This window comes from Cucumis melo, chromosome 5, assembly GCF_025177605.1.
Source record: "Cucumis melo cultivar AY chromosome 5, USDA_Cmelo_AY_1.0, whole genome shotgun sequence".
Taxonomy (NCBI): Eukaryota; Viridiplantae; Streptophyta; class Magnoliopsida; order Cucurbitales; family Cucurbitaceae; genus Cucumis; species Cucumis melo.
In genome coordinates this window covers 25680341-25702512 of record NC_066861.1, presented here as the reverse complement: position 1 = coordinate 25702512, position 22172 = coordinate 25680341, and the positions used below count along the sequence as shown (strand labels likewise).

At 32.5% G+C, this 22172-nt stretch overlaps 3 protein-coding genes across 7 annotated transcripts; all 3 read right to left on the bottom strand.

Moving 5' to 3' along the window:
- Positions 1-910: 910 nt before the first annotated feature.
- On the bottom strand, positions 911-7971 carry LOC103493783 (probable purine permease 5). Of its 4 annotated transcripts, XM_051084635.1 has the most exons (4): positions 7704-7971; positions 6578-7291; positions 4812-5941; positions 911-1029 (listed from the first exon to the last, which is right to left on the bottom strand). In XM_051084635.1, exons 3-4 carry the CDS (start codon positions 5890-5892, stop codon positions 986-988), a joined length of 1125 nt encoding a protein of 374 aa, XP_050940592.1. In that variant the 5' UTR covers positions 5893-5941; positions 6578-7291; positions 7704-7971; the 3' UTR covers positions 911-985. The 4 variants fall into 4 exon arrangements, with proteins under 4 accessions (XP_050940592.1, XP_008452930.1, XP_008452946.1 ...); XM_008454708.3 differs by lacking the exon at positions 6578-7291; XM_008454724.3 differs by lacking the exons at positions 911-1029; positions 6578-7291 and adding an exon at positions 1040-2254 and having other exon boundaries at positions 7704-7970.
- A 1971-nt stretch (positions 7972-9942) lies between these two features.
- On the bottom strand, positions 9943-14365 carry LOC103493762 (uncharacterized). Its single transcript, XM_008454654.3, has 5 exons — positions 14105-14365; positions 13549-13609; positions 11976-12080; positions 10754-11114; positions 9943-10295 (listed from the first exon to the last, which is right to left on the bottom strand). Exons 1-5 carry the CDS (start codon positions 14243-14245, stop codon positions 10274-10276), a joined length of 690 nt encoding a protein of 229 aa, XP_008452876.1. The 5' UTR covers positions 14246-14365; the 3' UTR covers positions 9943-10273.
- Positions 14366-15290: 925 nt separating this feature from the next.
- On the bottom strand, positions 15291-21415 carry LOC103493753 (leucine aminopeptidase 1-like). Of its 2 annotated transcripts, XM_051084633.1 has the most exons (10): positions 21261-21415; positions 19233-19647; positions 18710-18904; positions 18289-18517; positions 18032-18158; positions 17852-17947; positions 17455-17532; positions 17293-17353; positions 15804-15991; positions 15291-15624 (listed from the first exon to the last, which is right to left on the bottom strand). In XM_051084633.1, exons 1-10 carry the CDS (start codon positions 21321-21323, stop codon positions 15496-15498), a joined length of 1581 nt encoding a protein of 526 aa, XP_050940590.1. In that variant the 5' UTR covers positions 21324-21415; the 3' UTR covers positions 15291-15495. The 2 variants fall into 2 exon arrangements, with proteins under 2 accessions (XP_050940590.1, XP_050940589.1); XM_051084632.1 differs by having other exon boundaries at positions 15609-15991.
- Between the last annotated feature and the right edge of the window lie 757 nt (positions 21416-22172).

The following is a 22172-nucleotide window of genomic DNA, read 5'->3' as shown; positions in this document are numbered from 1 at the left end:
CTCTTCTTGAGTTTCCTTCAAGCAAACGTAATTCCTTGACACTCTTGTAGTTCGTTCTTGAGTCTATCCAAACAATTTTTTGGGGGTCAAGATTAGTGTTTAACACAATAAAAATGATGAACTTAGCATAAACCCAAGTATTTGGAAACTTAAACCGACAGTGTTAAAATCATATTAACTTGAAAGAGCTATGGCTTTTTTTCTCTTTCAACCATTGCCAGTGAACAAAATAGTGTTTGATAGGCTAATTGATCAAACCATTTATACTAAGCTTGGTTTAGTCTTCGGATATCAATTTATTTACTATCTTGATGAATTGTGTTCATATTCAATGAGTAACACATGCTATATGAAATTGATGTATTCCAAACACACCATAAGAATCAAGAAACCAATGCTACTACACATGCACTTTTTGGTCGTTTGATCAATTTCATCTCATGGGGATCTAGATAGAATGCCACACTAGGTTTTTAAAAGCTTCTAAGTGTCCTTTTTCCTACTAAAATTGGACATTTGAAAATTGAACTAAAATAGACCTAAAATTGAACAAAAATTGAACAAACGTCATAGTATTTCAACTATTAATTTACTTTAAATTAACATTTCAGCCCTAATTTGTCAATTGTTTTCTTGTCACTGACTCAACTAATTTTGATTTATTCAATTTAAACTAGATTAAATTTTAAATTTTGGAGCTTTAATATTAGTTTTAAACTCCACTTTCGTAACTTGAATATTTAATGAATCATGTGGGTGTGAATGCTGGAAATTTATTGATTTTTTAAACGTGAATCCTCCTTATTTACTTTTGCAATATTTTTTTTTATTATCCACAAAAATTTAAAAATAACAAATTTCTAATACAAAGTTTAAAAAAGACTTAAAAACAAAAAAGAAATAATCACAATTTTGTTCTTGAATCGACAAGGGTATCGATTACTCTTCCAAGATACTTTGCAATACAGTCAACAATGCGACATTGTCACACGTCATTGTAAAATCTTCTACGATATGTCAACATTACACCTACAAGACATTTTACCATGAAATGAGCAAATTGCATACAAAGATGTTACATTTTTGACGTGTTTGAATTGGTTTTTTAAGTGCCAACAAATAATGTTTACAAATAACTAGAAAGTCAACCCAAATGAGCCTTAAGTACTTATCGAGGAACTGCCGTAAATATAAGAGCTAAATCCCCAAAAAGTGATAAATAAAGAGAGAATCTTGAAGCCACTCATAGGGTCTTTCAAGAACATAACAGCACCAATACTTGTAATAGGCACTCTAACAGCATTCAAAACTCCAGCAAGAATTGTATTAGACAAAAACACAACAGCAGTTCCTCCCAACACTCCCAACTGACAAGAAACCGCGCTCCAAACAATCACAACCAAATACGACGACATACCGCCAACAAAACCCGCTGCCTCCGATTTCATTTCTCGAAAATCATCATTCATCAACACCCCAATAGTTGAAAACAAGAAAGTGAAAAAAGAAACCATCACTTGTTGTTCCAGCACAACATGAAACGACTTCCTATCGAGTAACTTTATGAAAACCAGCTCTGATACTGCAAAGATAAGTCCATGAAGAATAGAGCCTAGTATATCCCACATAAAACCAAATACGTATTCTCGATCCGTTATGTCTCCGTATCTATCCGAATTTGAATCCAAACCAATCATTACGACTGCAGCAGTGATGACAACGATGGCATTAAGTATCGAAGCGTTGAGTTTGTTGTTGACGAGAAAGTAACCGAAGAGTACAGAGAATACGAGCGACGACGAAGCTAAAAGCGAAGCGGTAGAGGCAGGGAGATATGAATAAGCATAGGCATACATTAGGCTATCAATTGCATTTAAGAAGCCTAATAGAATGTAAGAAACAATGAGCTTCCAATTCAAAGGGGTGGGCTTGATATGAAAGAAGAAATAGATGGGAAGTAATATTAAAGCTGGAATAAGCCAACCAATGCTTGATGCCCATGAAATGATCCATTTGCTTTTTCCACCATTGTTGTAATAAACTCTAGAAAGTAAAGATGAAGCTGGGAATCCTAACAACATTGATATGCTGCTTACAACAAGAAGAATCCAATGTGAGATTTGTTTTGTTCTAAATTCTTGTAAAGCCATTTGCTTTATGTTGCTGTTCTTTGATTCTTGTGGTGTGGGATCCATTTCATCCATTGATATGTAAGAATCATCATGAGACATGGCTCTTGATTATCAAGAGAATACTGAAAAAAAAAATGGAAACAAACAAAATGGTAATGAACTAGATATCCAGGTTTTTGTATGGATGAGCTAAAATGGGAAGAAAAGACAAGATTTGTTTTGTTTTTCTTGATCAGTTGCTGACGCCAAATTCAGTTTAAATTACACAATCAAAATGAGAACTCTCACTCTTTCTCTCTTGTTCTCTCGCTCCCTTTTTCTTATTATCTCGCTCTCCTCCCTCCTCTCTTCTGTCTTGCTCTGCGACACTCAATCTTGTTCTACAACGCAAACTAAATCAACAGATCTAATATGGTCTGATCGCTCGAAGAATAAGAAAACAGAAGAAACAATTACCGGAAGTCGATGTAAGCAAAAGGCCAAAATCATATCTTCCATAGACGAAAGATTTCACCTTAAAAATCAAATTCATAAGTAAAAACAGTGAACTGAAGTCACTAAATAACCAAAAAAATGACATTCCTTGCTATTAAGTATAACAAAATCATAGAGAAAACAAAAATCTATGTGAACAATAAGAAAAACCCAGTTCAACCCATTATCATCTATCATATATATTATGCAAGAACAAGACAAGAAAAAAGAAAAAAAAAAAAAAAACAAAAGGAAGAAAAGAGAACCTTAGATAGATGAAAGGCTGACTTAGGTTGTTGATTTGATGGTACTGATTTCTCTAAATGCTTTGAGCTTTTGATTAAAATTTAAACAATAATGTCGAATTAAATATTTTTCAATTAAAAATTAATTAATTTATCAATATTTTTCCCCATGATCCTAACTTGGAATTTTTTTTCAAGTTTTTTCAAAAATAGTTTATTCATATTTTCCTGACACAGAATCATGGGTGCGATTTAATATTTTATATATATATTAATATTTTTCCCTTCTCCCCAAAATCTGCACATGAGATTTTTTTAAAATTTAATTTTCAAGTTCAATCATGGAAGAAGATGGGAAATTCAACCTCATTTAGAAGGGTAATTAATTCATCTAAACAAAAATGATGTCAATTTTTGGCTAAGGGAAAATATATTGAGTTGCACGTGATAACAACGGTAAATTTATAATTTAAGGAAGAGAGAGACTACAAAATAGAAAAAGGGTGTACGAAGAAGACATAAGTTTTCTTTTTTGTTAAATTTAAGATCTTATATTTCATATTCAATCCCATCATATGGAGTTTTAATAATGTATTTATAGGAAGAATGAGATAAAGTTTAGGTTTTCTTCTTAAGTAAGAATGAGACAATTATTTTTTGTACCTTTTATTGACTTTTGATCTGTTTCGTCATGTCTAAATTTACCTATAACGTTAGTTCTCACTCTCAAATTGGAATTATGGTTTAGTTTTTCTATTGCTAGTATGTTCAACTAGGGAGTACTTTTTTCTATACAACACAATTTTGCAAAGAAGGCCACAAAGGATTATAATAAAAGAATTATGTCATGTATGATTTAGATATTGATAAATAACATGAGACTTAAATAAACTCGCTTCCTAGCTAGAAAGAAAGCCCTAAAAGAAAAAAAAAAAAAACAAAACAAAACGTATAAACTTTTTGAGTTTAAATAAAGTTTATTTGTGGTTCCATAATTTGATAGAAATCTTCGAGAACGTGAAAGACGCTTTGATTTTTCTTCAATGTTTTATCATAAGAGATTTTTCCGCTTGAGATTTGTCTTTTCTTCGGTTTTATGACCATATGAATGTGATATTTTCGATGTATTTTATCACAACTTTTTTTTTTCTTGGGCTAGATTGCAAACAAATTTAATTGATCTTTGTATTCTTAAGTTTAGAATCGAAAGGTGAAACACAGTCTCGTCCCTACGCATGACGCCAAGGAAGAAGTCATAAATTTTCTTTAATTGTCCATTTAAGATCTCATATCTCATATTCAACCTCTCGTAGAGTTATAATTGATGTATTTATAGGAAGAATGAGATGATGTTTACCTTTTTCCTTTAGAATAGATGAGATGATTCTTTTCTAATCCCTAATAAGTTAAGATTAAATCTAATTAGATAAAACACAATACTTACACGATCGTTACTATTGTTCTATGAAATTATATTAATTTGACAATACTTATGCCCCTCTTAAACATAAAATTAAAAATTTAGATAATTTATTAGACGCAAGCCTAAAAAATCAATTAAGAGACTAAACTTATAACTCATTCATAAATATATCAATGTAAGTTGTAAACCTACCATTATATTTTATTTGGATAAACATTATAAAAAAACAATTCAACTACATTTGCAATTGATGATCACTACGATCGATCCAATAATAGAATTAGTAGATCGGTGAAGTGACCTATGAATCATCCAAATGTTCCAATCTTTCTTTCCCCCAATAAAACAATCCATTTAGATTCTGCAATGTTTTTACAACATTCCTCCCAATTTTCCTCTATTATATCATAGAAACGACCAAAATCACCCAAGGAGCACTATCCTCAGTTCACTATCCCACAAGACTAATATATATTAATATATGTATATATATATAGTTGAGAAACAGAAGAACATCATAAGATCAGGATGACTTACTTATAGAGGAACTGCCATAAATATAAGAGCTGAATCCCCAAAAAGTGATGACTAAAGAGAGGATCTTGAAGCCACTCATAGGATCTTTTAAGAATATGACAGCACCAATACTCGTAATAGGTACTCGAACAGCATTTAAAACTCCGGCAAGAATGGTTGAAGATAAAAACAGAACTGCAGTTCCTCCCAACACACCTAACTGGAAAGAAATTGCACTCCAAATAAGCACAAGCAAATATGACGACGTACCACCAACGAAACTTGCTGCCTCTGATTTCATGTTTTGAAAATCATTGTTTAGAAGGACGCCGAGAGTGGTGAACAAGAAGCCGAAAAATGAAACCATTACTTGCTGTTCCAACACAACATGGAAAGACTTTCTGTCGAGTAACTTAATGAAAACTAGCTCCGATAAAGCAAAGATGAGTCCATGGAGAGCAGAGCCTAGGATATCCCATACGAAACCCAATATGTATTGTCGATCAGTTATGCCTCCATATCTATCTGAATTTGAATCTAGACCGATCATCACAACTGCAGCTGTGATTATGAAGACAGCATTCAGTATCGAAGCATTGAGTTGGTTCTTGGCAAGAAGGTAACCAAATAGTACAGAAAACACGAGGGATGATGATGCCAAAAGCGAAGCGGTAGAAGCAGGGAGGTATGCATAAGCATATGCATACATGAGGTTATCAGCTGCACTTAAAAAGCCCAACACAATGTAAGAAATAATAAGCTTCCAATTCAGAGGGGTAGGACGGATTTCAGATAAGAAATACATGGGAAATAATAATAAAGCCGGAATAGGCCAGCCAACGACCGATACCCAGGAAATGATCCACTTGCTCTTCCCACCGTTGTCGTAATAAACACGGGAAAGTATAGATGAAGCGGGGAAAGCTATGAGCATTGCAACACTGCTTAGAGCAAGAAGAATCCAATGTGAGATTGGTTTTCTTCTGTATGCTTCTAAAGCCGTTTGCCTGATGGTTGAGATCTGTTTCCATAATGAAGTTGAAGACTCTTGTGGTGTCTGCTCCATTATGTCCATCGATATATAAGAATCATCATAAGACATGTGTTATCGGGTAATATATACCCTTTGAATCTCAAAGAGAGACGCGGACCTATACCAAAATAGCATAGCTTCCAAATTTCAAAAAATTGATGCAGCAAAACCGTGTGAGAGAGAGCAAGAGATAGAGACAACCCACCAAATCAGACACTACACGACATTCAATTAAAGTCTTCTTGTATAAACAATGCAATTGAGTAAAAGATAAAGAAGATTCTTATTCCTTTTTTTTTTCCTTTAAAAAAGCATCATTTATTAGTTAGTTAACAAAACTTCAATCTTCAATGAAGAGACTAACAGTATTTAATTAAAATTTGACAACCTTCGAGAGCACTGGAGCCTAACTTTAGGAGAGCTAAAGAGAAAACTAAGTAATGCCTACTCAGATCATAAAAATTAAGGACTATTCTCAATTACTTTATATAAATTTTTTAGCCTTGATACACTATAACGAAAGTGCTTTACATAATCAAATGTACTCCAACTCTTTCTTGCTAGGAATATCGGTTTTTACATGCTGCATAATTCAAGTCAACATATGAGCAGCCAATAAAAAAGCGAGTAATTTTCTTAGAAGTACTTCAGTTCTAAGGGGTTTTCCAGGTTAAAGATGCAAAAATAAATAGGGTCTTTTAGTATAAGCAGAGTCTCACGAATCAAGGCTTTGACTAAATATGCATGTTATTACCAGCTAATATCGGCAGAGGACGTGGAAACCTTTCAGCTAGAATCACAGCTGATTCACGACATCCGACCACTAGACAGGTTGATTCGATGCAGGAACGAGCTCCGAAGGACATAATATCTTTTTGGAAAATGCAGCTTCATGAGGTAGAATGAACAAGTGGGAGAAAATTTCACTCCACTTATTGCAACCTAAATGCATTTTATAGTATTGTATGGGGTTCCATCAAGTGGCAATTCCAGAAATCTTATTGGCAATAAGAGGAGTAGTTTATGCTAAATCCGTCGGTGGTTCCATCTCAAAACCAATCGACAACGAGAGGAGTGGCCTATCTAACTTATAAAAAGTTTAAGTCTCCTTGGTTTTTCCAATATGAGATTCTTAACAAAATAGAGGAAATCACAAGTTCCTTCTTGACGCAGTATGATTATCAAAGAAAACTCAAAATACTTCATAACTCAAATGATCCCCTGAATTTCAAATACCAACTACTTGAGCGATAATTTTCAGGTTTTCAATCCACTCAAAATTCCTCACACTCCTCAAAGTTCATCAAGTTGAGAATTGGGAGAAAAGTAGAAAGCTCCACCTCCACATTTAACAAATTGAAAAAGAAATTCTTTGTTTCTCATTCTCAACTGAAAAACCCCTTTTCGGTAGATCATCTTTGCCTCTGTTTTCCATTCTGGCACCAAATAGTGTATTCTTTCATTTGATCTAGAGAACAATGGCTTTATAAAGTTTATTCTCAAGAACATTGCAGAAGAAACCTTACCCCTACCCCATCTCTGATTAATTAAACCAACTAAATTGTAATAATTACAGAACCAAAAGTTTCTATGACTTATAATTCTCATTCCAATTTATAACAAACAAATAAATAAAAGAAAAGATTAACACAGTATCCACAAAATGAATAAACAAAACATCAAGACCCTGCGTTTCATAGATATAAAATTCCACCTCAAACACGGGAAAACAAACCAAATGCATCACTAAACACAACTCCATAAGCAACCCAGAAAATGAATTCCACTAACAAAATCATAAAGAAAACAAACAAATAAGAAAAAAAGGAAAAACCCATTTCACCCATTATCATAATATGCAAGAAAAAGACAAGAAAAACCTGAGAAAACTGGCAGGCGGCTTAGCTTAGGTTGTGGAGGTTCGTCACTGAATGATTCGAGGTTTTGTCGAAGATATTTACTCCTGAAAACTTTGCAATTAATGGGGATATGAAATGTCTGACAATAATTAAATTTAAATTCATAAACGCATAAAATTGTTGGCTGCAGAAGAATTTTGAGAAGATTCCAACGAAGAATGTCAAAAAGTTCACTCGCGAGCTCGGTGTTTGCACCACATCCCCACAATTCAGTTTTTTATTATAAAATATTTTATTTGTTTAAGATTTTTTTTGATGTAGAAACTATTTTAGTGTAAGTTATGGTTGTACCGAAATATATACTATCTTAGTTGAGTTAATAAGAATGAGAGGCCGCGAATGAAAAATGATAAACACTATGATTTAAAATAGGGACATTGCAACAATTGAAAATTACGACTATCATACTATATTTTTTATTTAAGTAGTTGAGTTGTTTCCATGTTTAATAAGATAAACAAAGTTTTGAGATTTTTTTTAGTTAAATATAAACATAATAAGACTTATTTGACATTTGTTTGGTTACGTTGTATTACAAGTGGTAATCCATCGATTTTTAAGTTTATGTTTATTTAATCTCTGAACTTTAAAATTAGAATTTATCCACTAAAACAAAGAAGTGTTCCTTTTTTCCTCTTGCTTCCTTTAGTTATGGCTTCGTCTTCGATAGATCAGGTACGGTTAAGCTCTCCCACTCGAAGAAGAGAGGGATCTTCTTGTGCTCTCCTCTCTCGCATATTCTCTTTCTGAAAGCAATCACATAGATAGGAAAAGTTGGAACAAAGCAAGAACTTTGAATCATAGGGTGGGTAAGAAGAAGAGAAATTATCCAGTCGACTTCCACGGTTATTGGCTAGGGAAGAGAATTGCTTATTCATATCTTATTATTGGATAGGATAGAGTCTTCATTGAGTCCCGTAAAACTGTAAAAAGGCCGAGTCCATAGGAGTTAGAGTCCTTACTCCTGAAGTTGGCAACCTCATTTGATTGAGTTTTAAAGAGTCATAGATCAATTAGATCTAAAATTAAAAGTTTTTTTTAAGTTAATTTTTTCAAAAAAAAAAAAAGAAGAAGAGTTTGATAACTAATTCACTTTTCTAATGTAAACAAAAAATTTCTAAAATTACGAAAAACTGAAAATGAGAACAAGAACTTTGGAAAAAATACATTTTATTTTTTAGAATAAAAAGTTAAAATAATTATCAAATTGACCTTAACAATTTGGTTTTTTTTTCTCGTTTTCTGTATATTTCTAAAATACTGTCATTTCCTTACTGTTTCTTATCTTTACTTCTCGAACATCATTCTTTCTTAAAGAACATGTGGATCCTTAATTAAATTCCAAGAGAACAAAAACTATGAATTTTAGATTAGTTTAATAATTATTTGACTTGTAAAAATTAAACTTATTGATATACTTCCATCCTAAGTTTCATATATTTTAATACGGATGTTATTGTCATATCCACATTTTTTTTCCTCTAAATATAGTTCTTTGATGATATCTATGTTGTATTTTGTACCTCGTAGTTTATAATTATTAGTACACAACTTTCATGCTTGACTTTGTTCGCATTAAATTACAACCTTTTCTCCACTTCGTTCTATTTTCAATAGTATTACATTACAAATACAAAATAAAGATTCAGACCTATCATTTTTAGATAGAAAATAGAGATATCTCTTAACCACTAAATAACATTGATGTGACAAAAAATACATGATAAAACTAAAATCTCAAATAAGTGGTATATGGGTCCAAAATGTCTCCAAACCTGAAGCATCTCTCCAAAATATCATATCACAACCTTTGATCATTTAACAATGATGGAAAGTTTAACAACATTATTTGTAAAGAAAACTTTCCAGTGTAAAGAAAAATAGTCATCAACGTCTATATTAATAATATTAAATAAGGGAGGGAAGAACAGGAATGCAGCATTTGAAATTTATGTTGGTGGCTTTTCAAGCTGGAGAGACCAAACAAGTAGCTAAATAAATTGGATGCAGCCAAATGGAGTAGGTGAATAAAGACTTTCCACTTGCTTAGCTTTTGATGCATCTTTTCAATAATCTCTTTTAACAAACTTGTTATAATCTTCCTGGACTTGACTTTTCCACTCCTATATAATCTACAAAATCTGTTTTCCAGATTTTAATATTTTTAGTTTAATCTTCAGAGTAAACAAGCTATGGAAAATGAAGGCAAGAAACCATAGAATTTTTGGTTTCATTCAAGAAGATTAACATGTTTTCGGAAGTAGTTTTGACATCATGAGGAGCTTACATGACTAAAATAGCATAAAAAAGAGCAACTTATCATATGTTATTTCAATTTACAGAGTATTCATGCCAAAGTGACAAAAAAGTAAGGGCTATGTGGGGAATCGCTATAAATCCAGAATAGTTAAGAGAAATTTGTTAAACATGTATGGAACCTAGAATTAAACTAGTAAATTAAGTGAAGAAATAGGAGGATAGTTACGTAGAAAGATGAACCATGGCAGGTTGAACTTGTGGATAGAGCCCAGCTACATCATCCGAAAATGGCATCTGCAAGCACCCAATAGTGGCAATGGTCAGTCAAGCAGATCATTCTCAAGGGAACTACCAAAACTTAGAAGTCCATTAGAAAAAATTGGTGTGCCCGTCCGTGTGTGGATGTGTGTTTAAAATCACTCCAAAAATACGTCTAATCATTCAAAATCAATTTCAATAGGACAAAAAAATGCAATTAAAATATAAAATTAAACATTAAATTGAATGACTAAAGATGTGTTTTGGAGTAATTTTAAATGTAACAAAAACGATCTTAATCATTTAAAAATTGTTCCTAAACATGCCCTTCATTTTCAGAAACTTTGTGTCGGATGGCGAGTGAAAAAGGGGAATTTCTTTACATTTCACAGAGCAATTTGTACAAAAAAAATTGTGTTAATAATTTAGTCTTCTCAATTAAATCGAGAAAATGACAATCAAGCTAGTGAGAAAAGGACAAGCAATGCACATACCCAAGAAGACCTCGACCTTGCCATGATCTGGGTGTCACAGTCAAATTGACCGGAGTACCATGCCTCATAACCACAACAGGTATTGCACGACCTTGGTTATTCTGTGCTTCAGAGGCAAGCCTACGCAATAGATCATCACCGCCCTCTACATTCCCAAATTTAAGAACTTGATCGCCTAGTTGTAATCCATCATCTGCTGCTGGCGATGCATCAGCTACTTCATCAACCAATGCAAAAGGTATGCTTCCATTTGCATCTATGTCCATAGCAGTGGAAGAATCCCTCTGAGAAATACCATTTGAGGATGGGGATGTAACAGCTGTGACAGATGACCTTTGGCCAATAGAACCCTCAGTATTCCCTAATAAATGAATGTGATAGGTAAAATCAGGATTGATCCCATGATGATTATTCAAATGGCACAACCATCTTGAGACAAATTTTCAATAGAGATATCTGCAGGTGATTCTAGTATATGATATGTGTACTTTTGAAATTGGAAGGCGTGTGATGGCTTGAATATTCTGGTTATCACTATTGATTTATTGTTACTTTTTGTTTCATAAGAAACAAAATTCATGAAAAAGACATGGAAAACCATGAATGTGAGGGAAGATAAAAATTCTCCCACAAAGCCAAGTACGCAACACAGAGGTACCAATTGGCAAGAGTCAGGGAAGGAAAACGTCAGGAAAAAATGTCGATGACACGCCAACTTCCATATTTCTGAGAATTAACTTCTTATAATCTGTTAAGACATCTCACTCCTCACAAACCACATTTTATTTGTTTTAATTCTAGGTCTAGTGTCTAGTGTAGTGAGTTCAGTTGCTACTACGGAGTCCTAACAACTTAAACCCTTTCTTACAGACTTTTAGGGATTGGAATGCCCCGTTAATAACTTAATAAATAAGATTACATAAGGAAATATAACCAACCGAAGGAATTACTTAAAAAGACCAATTCTCTCTTCGTAAAATGAAGCAGAATCCAAACTGTAAACATGAATGTATATTTGATGATAAGAAATCAAACATTAGAATATCATAAAAAAAGAGGACCGCACAAAAGAGGATTCAAGCGGCAAACTACGAGTATACAATGGTCAACTCTACCTGAATTAATTAAAAATGGAACAGAAATTCTAGTGCAGCTGGAACTGAGATGTGCAAGGATAAACGATAAGTGTCATTCCGTAGCATAACATCTATCTCAGAATTACCTGCATCCCTAGAGAGCGACAAGCTACAAGCAGGCTTTGCAGAATGCAAGACTTGAATGTTCTGATTAATCTTTTCTGTGATCTCGGTGTGGTCATTCCTTAGCTCTAAAAAGATAGAATAGCAGGTTAACACTTTGAAACATAATAATATATGTGAGAAATGTAATAACTTGATCTTCATTTGTAGTAATATGCTTGAAGAAAATAAGTAATTTTTAGCATCATTAAGACATTAATAGTGAGTTTCTTATCTACAATTTGAATCCCATAAAAAATTCACATGGTTGGAGTCCCTTCTTGAGGAGCTCCCCTTTTCTGTAGGCTTTTGGTTTTTTGTATGCATGTGTATTCTTTCATTTATTTTCTCGATGAAACTCTATGTTCTCGTTTAAAAAAAATCCGATCATCCAAAATGAAGTTTTTTTTTTCTTTCTATTTTTTATTTTTGGATAAGAAACAGAATGTCCAAAATGAAAAAACAAGTAGACAATGGAATTGCACGAGCATTCAGAAGTAACACCTCACAATGGGATAAAACCGGAATATGAATAAATTTTACATTTTGATTTAAATCCTAATACACCTAAGCCGCAAAACAGAGAAGAAAATATTTCAAACTTGGGATGATCCTAAAGACAACTTAAAATTTCTTGTATTATAGTATCCAATAAGGCAATTAACTCTACGATTAAAGAGACATCTCTGAAGAGCTAGAACCAACTTAATAAATTTTTTACTCCCCCTTGCTAAAATTTTTTGCGTTCCTCTGTTGCCCTCCAAGAAGGGATTTGTAGGAGGTCTCTGTCACTGCCTTTCTTTTACTTTTGAATTCTTCATGGAAGAATGGCGTTCATGGACCTTGTGCCTTCTTAGGGCTTCTCATCCAGTTCTTCCTTCGAGCATTTCATTGTTCCCTTTCCTCCCCCTGTCACTCCCCATCGTTTGTCTTGCTCTGGAAGGAAAAATTTCTTAGAAGGTTAAGTCTTTTGCTAAGCAACCTAGTCTTCCATGAGAAAGTCAATAATTAGGATTGAATGCAGCAGCACTACTCCTTTTCCCCTCTATGCAGAGTATCATCCGAGGACCTTAAACATATTGTGTGGAGGTGCTACTAAGCTTAATCAATTTGATACGGAGTCCTGAGTGTTTTACAGTCTACTGTCATGAAGTAGAGACTGCGGCCTTATGATTGAGGGAGATGGCCAAAATCCTACCGAATGCTCATTTTTCAACTATTTTGGGCATTTCGCTTGAGACAAATTCTAGAATTCTTAGAGAGAGTGAGAGATCCGAATGAAGTAGTGAAAAAGTACTAAATTTTATGCATTTGTTCGAGCTTCGGTGGTGAAGGACTTCTACAAGTTTCATTTTTATGGATCGAAATTCCTTTTTGAAGTTTGCTAGGTTACTTCATTGGGCTAGTTCTGTTATGTTCTTGTAGGTTCTTTCGTTTCTCTCTACCAAAGCTTGGTTTCTAAAAGTAATTTCTTTTCTACTCCCAAAGTTACAATTAAAACACCTTTTAGTACACCATAACTAAAACTGTGTCTGTAATGAAAAGGATTTGCCCTACCAGTAAGGCGACCACGCTCAGACCGAATAACTGGAATATCTATATCTGAACGAGGAAACCCCTGCAAAAGATATTAAAAAATAAAGTACAAAGTAAGTTATAGACAAACTAAATCTAAACAAGGCACTACAACACAATCAATCTTCTCTTGGACTCAGATTTACCAAAAACTTATCATCCACCCCGCAGAAAATCAAGCCTTGTTCATATTTTTTTTGCAATCCAAACAAATTCCAACTTCGTTCATGACCAATATATCAAACTTTTCCAACATCAATATCCAATAAATTTTCAATTGAGCATGTATAAGTCTTCATACAGCTTCGCACAGAAACTAAAAGAATAAAAAAAAAAAAATGCAATTGTGCTTATTAGCTATAGGTTACTCCACAAATTCTCAAAAGAAAAGAGTTGTAATCGAGCATGACAAAACTACCAAAATCCAAAATTTTCACTTGGGGGTTCGAATACAAAGCCTAATCACCTCAGGAAAACAAAAGCACAAGAAATTTCATTCGATCCTGGAAATGGAGGGAAAAGAAGGTGTTGTAACCACCTCAGAGTCGACAAGATTTCCGGAGAGTCCAGGACCGCCGGGCTGACAAAGGCGAGAAATGATAGCATCCATCTGGGCCTCGATAGCGCTCCTCTTCTGCATCAGATCCATAGTCTCCGACTTCAAATTGGAAGCCACCATTTTTTCCGATTGACAAACGCTTCTTTCTTCTTCGATAATTGAGGCTTTTAAGCCGCGACTGAGTTATACACAAAGGGGAATAAATAGATTGAGATTTTTCCTTCTTGGTTTATTATTATTATTTTGAAAATTAAGGTGAAGTATTGTGGGAATCTAAAAAAAACTTCTTCACTTAAACATTTTTTTTTATAATAAATATGATTTTATTAATTTTAAATTAGTGTAAAAGAATTTGTCGAGGTGCTCTTTAAGTTGGTCAGTAGCGATCATCGAAAGTGGTGGTTGAAGGTTGGTTGATTGAGTCACTAAAAGTAGTGGTTGAAGGTTGGTCGATTGAGAATGCCGAGTGTAGATTTGTCCTAGACGGTTACTAACTTAGTGGGTGGTAGTGGTAGTGAGGTTTTTCATCCAAATTGTAAATTTAAAAGGAATTAAATATTTAAACACTCATAATTTATTTTTCTCAAATTAACTTTCTAGATTTGTATAATTTTTTTTTGTTAATAAACTCATTTTTTTCTAAATCTATTTTAAAGGATGGTCTAATATATAGTTTTTCTTTTTTTCAAAATAGAATGTGTTTGAAATATATTATGAAGTGTTTAGAAATGCACGAACTTATACATGCTCAATTGAAAAATAATCAGGTATTGATTAAAATATAATTTAAAATACACTTCAAAATAGATTTTGAGTAGAACATTCTAAATTTTTACAATTGCTTAGAACTTTATCCATCATCATCCACTAAACTCGTTCTAGTTTGTAATTTCTTCTTATTTTTTGCTCAAAGTACACCTAAATTATTGTCTTAGTATCAATAAGACGTTAGAATTTTCATTTTACAAAACAATTTTAAATTTTGTATTTACTTATGTAAACAAATCTAATCACATACATGAAAAAAACATAAGACATGTTACGAACAATACACGAAACATTCTTTCATTTTTGTTCTAGTTGTTCTCATCATCATAAAATCATATTCCAATTGCAAATGAGGCCATAGATGAATAGAAGAATAAAATACCAATGAGACAAATGATAAATTAAAGTAGAACTCTTAGAATAGCCAGCAATCTATAACAAATGACATTATCTAATACAACTTTTTATTTATTATAATCATCACTAAAATGCTTACAACCTGGAAACTCTTAGCATCCACCTTATTTAGATCGATTAGTACTCGATATAATTTTTATTCATATTATTCATTTTTAAGGTCCCTGCCATCATTGGACCTAATCTTAAGAAGCATTCTTCAGAACCCACTCCACTAACGTGGAAACACCAAATCCAGTTCCAACACTCTTCTTAGTATTCCAAACAGGGCCAGCAATGTCAAGGTGCATCCATTGGATATTCTCATCAACAAACTACAAGCACATATATTCATGTTTTAGAATTTCAAACCATAAATCTATCAAAAGGATAATTTGTTTAACAGTTCGTTTTTGTTGGTAAAAACATAAAAAGAAGAATGAAAGAACAGAAGAGATGGAAGATAGGACTTCTCTTTTTCTGATAGTTCAAGAAATATGAAGTTAATATTGACCTGTTTCAGAAATAGAGCAGCTGTTATTGCACCTCCTTGACTAGGACCAGTGTTGACCATATCAGCAACTCCCGACTTCATTGACTCCCAATAACTTTCCTCAATTGGCAACCTCCATAGTTTCTCACCACTCCTCTCTGCAGCAGAAAGTACTTCGTTTGCTAGCTCTTCGCTTGGTGTAAAGGCAGCTGGAAACAAAATTGAAGTGTGTGACAATCACATTTTTCTATTGTTGATCCCCTAAAAAAGACTTTTTTGTAGTCTCCAATTGTTTGTTTATTCTTGTGTTCTAACTCTAAGTAGTAACTTACTCACCAACCATTTTAATAGAGGGAGAAGAAATACCTCTTCTTTCTGTAAAGTATCTCTAAAATTATGCATTTTGCTCTCTTCATATTGGACTTAAAGCTATTTTTGTTTATACCTTGCATTGGTTTATTTTAGGTGGTTTGCACGTTAAAAGGATGAAGAGACCTCACAATTTTTATAAAACTAGTAAATAATGCTGAAAATCACACACAAAAAATTTATAGTTTTAACTTAAATTTACAAAATTAGAACAGTCATTTCACTGTTTTTATATTTGTATCATTTTTATATTCACATCGTAACGAGCGAAAAATGAATAATAAATTTATAAATACTATAATATACTATCTCAAAATTTATAATATCTTTAATAAAAAAAATAAATGAAAAAAAAAAACATGAGCAAGATTTCCATGGTTACATTGGATTCTCAACCTTACACAATTTAAACATAAAGACCATAAATATATCTACGTGTCAAGTTTTTCCAACTTCGGTTGTGTACTAAAAATAAACATATATATCAAAGGAATATACACAAGCATACTTCTATATAAAAAATAGATAAAATAAAAAAAAATTAAAAGAGCATAGAAAAAATAATTTGATTTGCTTTTCATCTTTACCCCTAGCATTTTGTTGTGACTTGTGAATATGAGTGAAAAAAAAAGAATAAGATATTTATACCCAAATATTTGAAAATGAAGAATTTGAAAGGTTAAAAGAGATACACAAGAATTAATATGAGATAAAGGGAATGTGAATAATGGGGAGATAGAAGATTAGATGATAGCGTGAAATGTGAACGAATTTGAATAAATTTAAATGACATAATTAGAGATAAAAATTTAAATTTTTTAGAAAAGTTACACTAAGGCGATGAAAAACAAAGGAAGGGTAATTTCTATCTTGTTAAATGTGAAAATGAACATAAACATTAAAATTATGTGAATGACTAAAATGAGATGAGATTAAAAAATTTCTCCAGTTTCATCCTTTTATAGTAATTATAGATAGATATACGAGTTACTCTTCTCTTCTCTTCCCAGTGGATGTTTAGATGAAACACAAGTTTATCTAAAACCATTGCTCTTTTAACAACTCACATAAAACCTAGTTTTCTGTTATTGGATTCATCAAATTGAGCATGAAACATAGGAAGCTACGAAGATCATCATACCTGCAACTGAAGGCCCAAGAGCAGTTATGCAAGCACCAGTTAGAGTAGCCAAGTCAATAATCTGCAAAGCAATTTAAAATTACATTAATTATATCCAATTTCCTCAACTATTAATTAGCAATGGCTCTACAAATTTCAAATACCAACTTAATATAGATATACCTTATCAACACCCTGCTTGCAAGTGTATATCAAAGCATCAGCAAGGCAAAGTCTGCCTTCTGCATCAGTGTTATTAACCTGAAAATTAGCCACAATGGAAGATATTAATTTAAATATTTATCTTACTATGATTCAAAGAGTTTTACATTAGCACAATAAATGGAATATTATGGTTTATACAACACTTCCTATGAAAATGCAGTAAGCCTTCAAGACCTTTTTTCACCCCATAGAATTTATGTATAACAGTTGTATTTTGTCCAACTACAGTTCATGTCATCTAACTGACAAATGTTTTAGGACCAAATTCAAAACAAACAAAAAATTATCAGAATAATGAGATGATAGTTCAATGATCCTTTTATAGGGTATAGGAACAAAAGAATATAGAGTATACCTCAATTGTCTTTCCATTTGCAGCTGTGACAATATCACTAGGTCTCATGCCAGTTGCACTTATCATGTTCTCACAAGCAGCAACAACAAAATGGATCTGTTTGGGAACAACAAACTAATTAGCCAATTAATCAAGAACTTAATCACATGGAAAGAAGTGGTGATAGATCTAATGTTTTACCTCGACACCAAGAGGTTTAATTTCAGCAATGGCTTTGGCTGCACCAAAAATTGCTCCTGCCCCTCCCATGTCATTTTTCATTGTTTCAATGTTGCTGCCGGATCCTGCTTTAAGGTTGTAGCCACCACTATTGGAAAGGAGAAAGGAGAAAGGAGAAAGTTACTCAGCCATTTGTGTTGAAAACTGAATATACCACATCTCGCATAATATCAACATGAAAATGACCAAATATCGTTATGGTAGATGTGTATAATCACCTGTCAAAGGTAATTCCTTTACCAACTAAACCCAATTTGGCCGATACAGATCCACTGGGGGGTTTGTAACATAAGTGGATAAACTTGGGAGGATTTGCAGTGGCTGCTGCAGTCACACCAAGATAAGACCCCATCTTCATTTCTATGATTTCTTCTTCATCGAAAATTCTTGCAGAAAGAACGTCACTATAGTTTCGGGTAAGGTTTAAAACCTCTGCTGCCAATTGCCCTAATCATATAGATGTAATTTCTTAAAATCAGTGCCATGTAAGGTGACAAGCTAAGTTGAAACTCAATAGTAGTTCAATGGTACAAATGCAAAAATGCAAAACTTAAAAGTTTTGTTGATACCATTGACCACTAGGCACTACCAAGAAAGTAAATGATAGATAAACACAATAAAATATAGAAAGGAGCAGACCTGGTGTAAGTATATTTGCTGGTGAATTTACAAGTTCTCTTACAAACACTATCCCGGAACTGACATATTGTGCATATTTCAGCCTTTTTATCATAGCAGCTCCAGATCCAAGACCAAGAACATCCACAGATTGAAGTACAGTTGCTTTGGGGTTTGATCTATATCTATTGTCGTCAAATATCCCGTTGACAATTCCTATGATACAGAAAAAAAGTTAGTGTCAAATAAGACCAAACAAATTGTACACTTGAAGGGCCGTAGTTAGTGTTAAACATATCAACTTCAATAGTATACACGGTTGAAGTTTGCATATGTTTTAAGTAACTTCATCTTTTCGTCTTTTTCTACTTTTCACGTTTATTTAAAAACTTCATCTACCTATATACCTGATGTAAAATTCCAAATTCCAACGTATTAACTCCAAACTTATCAACTCTTCGGTGGACCAATAGATCATAATGTGTCTATAATTACTATTGTAATTCTGAGAAAGTAGATAGTTTAACGTTTATAGAAGACGTACCAATTGCAATGGACGAGGCAATGGCTGGCTTCCATTCATCCGAAAGGTCCGCTGAGAAGGCAAGAGCAAAAGCAACTGAAACTGCTCGAGATGCCTGTGCTGCTGCTGCAATGGCCTCACCTAGACCAACAAAGGCTGCTGCACGTGAAGCTGACTGGCCAAGCGCAAATAAACCCACCCTCTTAAAGCTCAAACCAGAAACTCTAAGAACAATAGCTTGGCCTGACTTTCCAGAGAAATCTTCCTCTGAAGAAGCTTCGGCCAACAATCCACCCAAGAGTGCATCCAACTTTTGCAAAAGTGGATTGGTGAAGTTGTTGTTGTCATCCTTGACCACATCTTTCTCTGTGACACCCACAGCAAGCAAGTCTCCATTCCATTCCAAGACATCAGTGTCTTTTGCAGCAAAAGTTATCTTTGGGACATTTTATGAAACAGGTAATTAACATAACAATATTAGTACTTCATGCATGGCAAGGAAAAAAGAAAAAATGCAGTTCCATTTGTGATTTAAGATGAGTTTGGAGATGACACTTCACACTTGTGTAGAGTATGCAAAGAATTTTTAGCTCATTGGAAAGAGTACTTTTCAAAATGTTCCAAGTAAAAGTTTTTCTTACTTCTGGAAGTATATTATGAAAAGTGATTTAAGAAAAATGATTATAACTTGTGGTTGAAGAAGATTTTTACTTTAAATGGCTACTTTTAGGAAGATCATGTATTATTCTTAAGAAAAAAGAAAGAAAAAGAAAAGGGAATGAATGTGAAGAGTACAAATGCATGGTTAATAGCAATAATAATGAAGTTCCAACTTATAAAATGCAAAACAGTTTTCTTCTTCTTTACATGCAAAAAAGGCAAATAGACAAAAGAAAACCCACTCTTCAGCCAACACATGTAGAGTCATATCTTAAGCAATATAATTATTATTTTAAAGGTTTTTTATATTTGTTTAAGACAACAGTCATTCATTTTAGAGATTGATACAATCGAACAAAATATTTACAAACTACAGTAAACTTTTAGATTCTATCAATAATAGTATCGTATTTAAAATTTTAATATAGTTTGTAAGTTTTTTTTTTTTTTTGTTATTCATAACAATTATTTTTTAAAAAAATATGTTTATGATTTTAAATTTGGTTCGTTTTCAAATATAACAAAATAAACCAAAATATTTACAAATATAACAAAACACTACTACTAGATGATGATAAACATTAGTATCTGTTCCTGGCTATCACTGATAGACTAAGAAATTTTATTATAGTCATAAATATTTTCAACAATTTTATCATTTAAAACAATTTTTTCTATAAATTTCACTTTATTGATTATTTATTAACGAAAAAAATAGAAGCCACATGGAGGAAAAAAAGAAGAGAAATATATATATATATATATAAATGAAAGAGTACGAGAACAAAATAAGAATCGGAAGTTTTAATGGCGAGAAGTTTTAATGGCGAAATTAAACATAGGAAAAAAACAAACAAAAGGTATTGTTCAAAACATAAAGAATTTGATTTTGAGGAAAAAATAGATTACGAAAAAATTCAACGACAAAAATTCTCAAATTGTCTATAATATTTTATAAAGTGCATTATTGAAAGATTTAATAACGTAGATTAAAGTTAAAACTTTTCTATCTCTTAGTCACTTAAGTTCAACATAGTATAGATATCGATTACATTGTGTAGATATCGATTACATTGTGTTCATTTTAATGATCAGTTCAAGATTATACATAGTTTCATTTTTAACTTTTCATTAAAAGAACAACTTATCAATAGAGGACAACATTAGTTCGTCGGTCTTACTTATACATATGTAAAGATCTTTATCGCCAAGAAATTCAACGTTTGTAAAAAAGCTAGAGAATATCAAAACCTACAATTATTGTTCGACCATTCATATCGAAGAAAACTCAAACGATCTATAAGACTTCTAAAAATGGTATAGATATGGAAAGAAAAGCAAACAAGAGATCAATAAACCCATCGAACTGGGTACGTGTGTCCTACAAACCTTAGGGGCATTGCTTGGACCGGGACGAGTAAGACCAAGAGTTGGAGGAATTCTAATAGCCATGAAATTAAAACTCAATAATTTCTAATGGAGAGAAAGAAGAAGAAGAAAGTGAATGTGGTGAGTTTGGTGTAGAGGCCAACACTTATTTATAACCAAAGAGGAAGAGATCAAATATTTGCCAAAAGAAAATGTTGAATATTATTTAATTTTGGTAAAAATATTTTATTATTTATTTAGTCCACACATGTTTTGAAAATATCACACACATGTTCTTTTAATCCATTCTCCATCTTTTGTTTTCTTGTTTTTTTGGACTTTAATTTTTTTGGTTCCTTCATACTCTTATTTATTTATTTGTTTGGAGAGAATGTTATCACATAGAAATTCGGTGATAGGACGAAGAGTTTGTGGACCGAAAAGAAAAGTTTTCGAGAAGTTCTATCGAGATTAAAAGTGAGAGAGAAATAAAAAAATGTTGTTAGAGAGTGAGAAATTATGTTTGCTTCCTCCTAATTTAATTCTACGTTTTCTCACAATAAAGCATACTTAATATCATAATCCTCGTGACAATTATCACTAAGTTAAACTTAACTTTGATGAGATAATATATTCTTTTTGACATTTAATTGTCCGACTATTCTTACTTAAAAATATTTTTGAATTTTAAACCAAATTAAAAAAAATGAAATCAAAACTTTCAACGTTAATGTCTTTTCTTTAGTATTTGATATTTGGTTTGTCTTTTAAAATATTTTCAAATATAGTAAAATGAATCAAAATATTTATAAACATATAGCAAAATATCATAGTCTAAATACCGGATCGTAATAGGTCAAAGATAGATTATTATTCGTGTCTATCTGCATATTATGATAGACACAGACAATAGCCTATTTTGATCTATCAAGC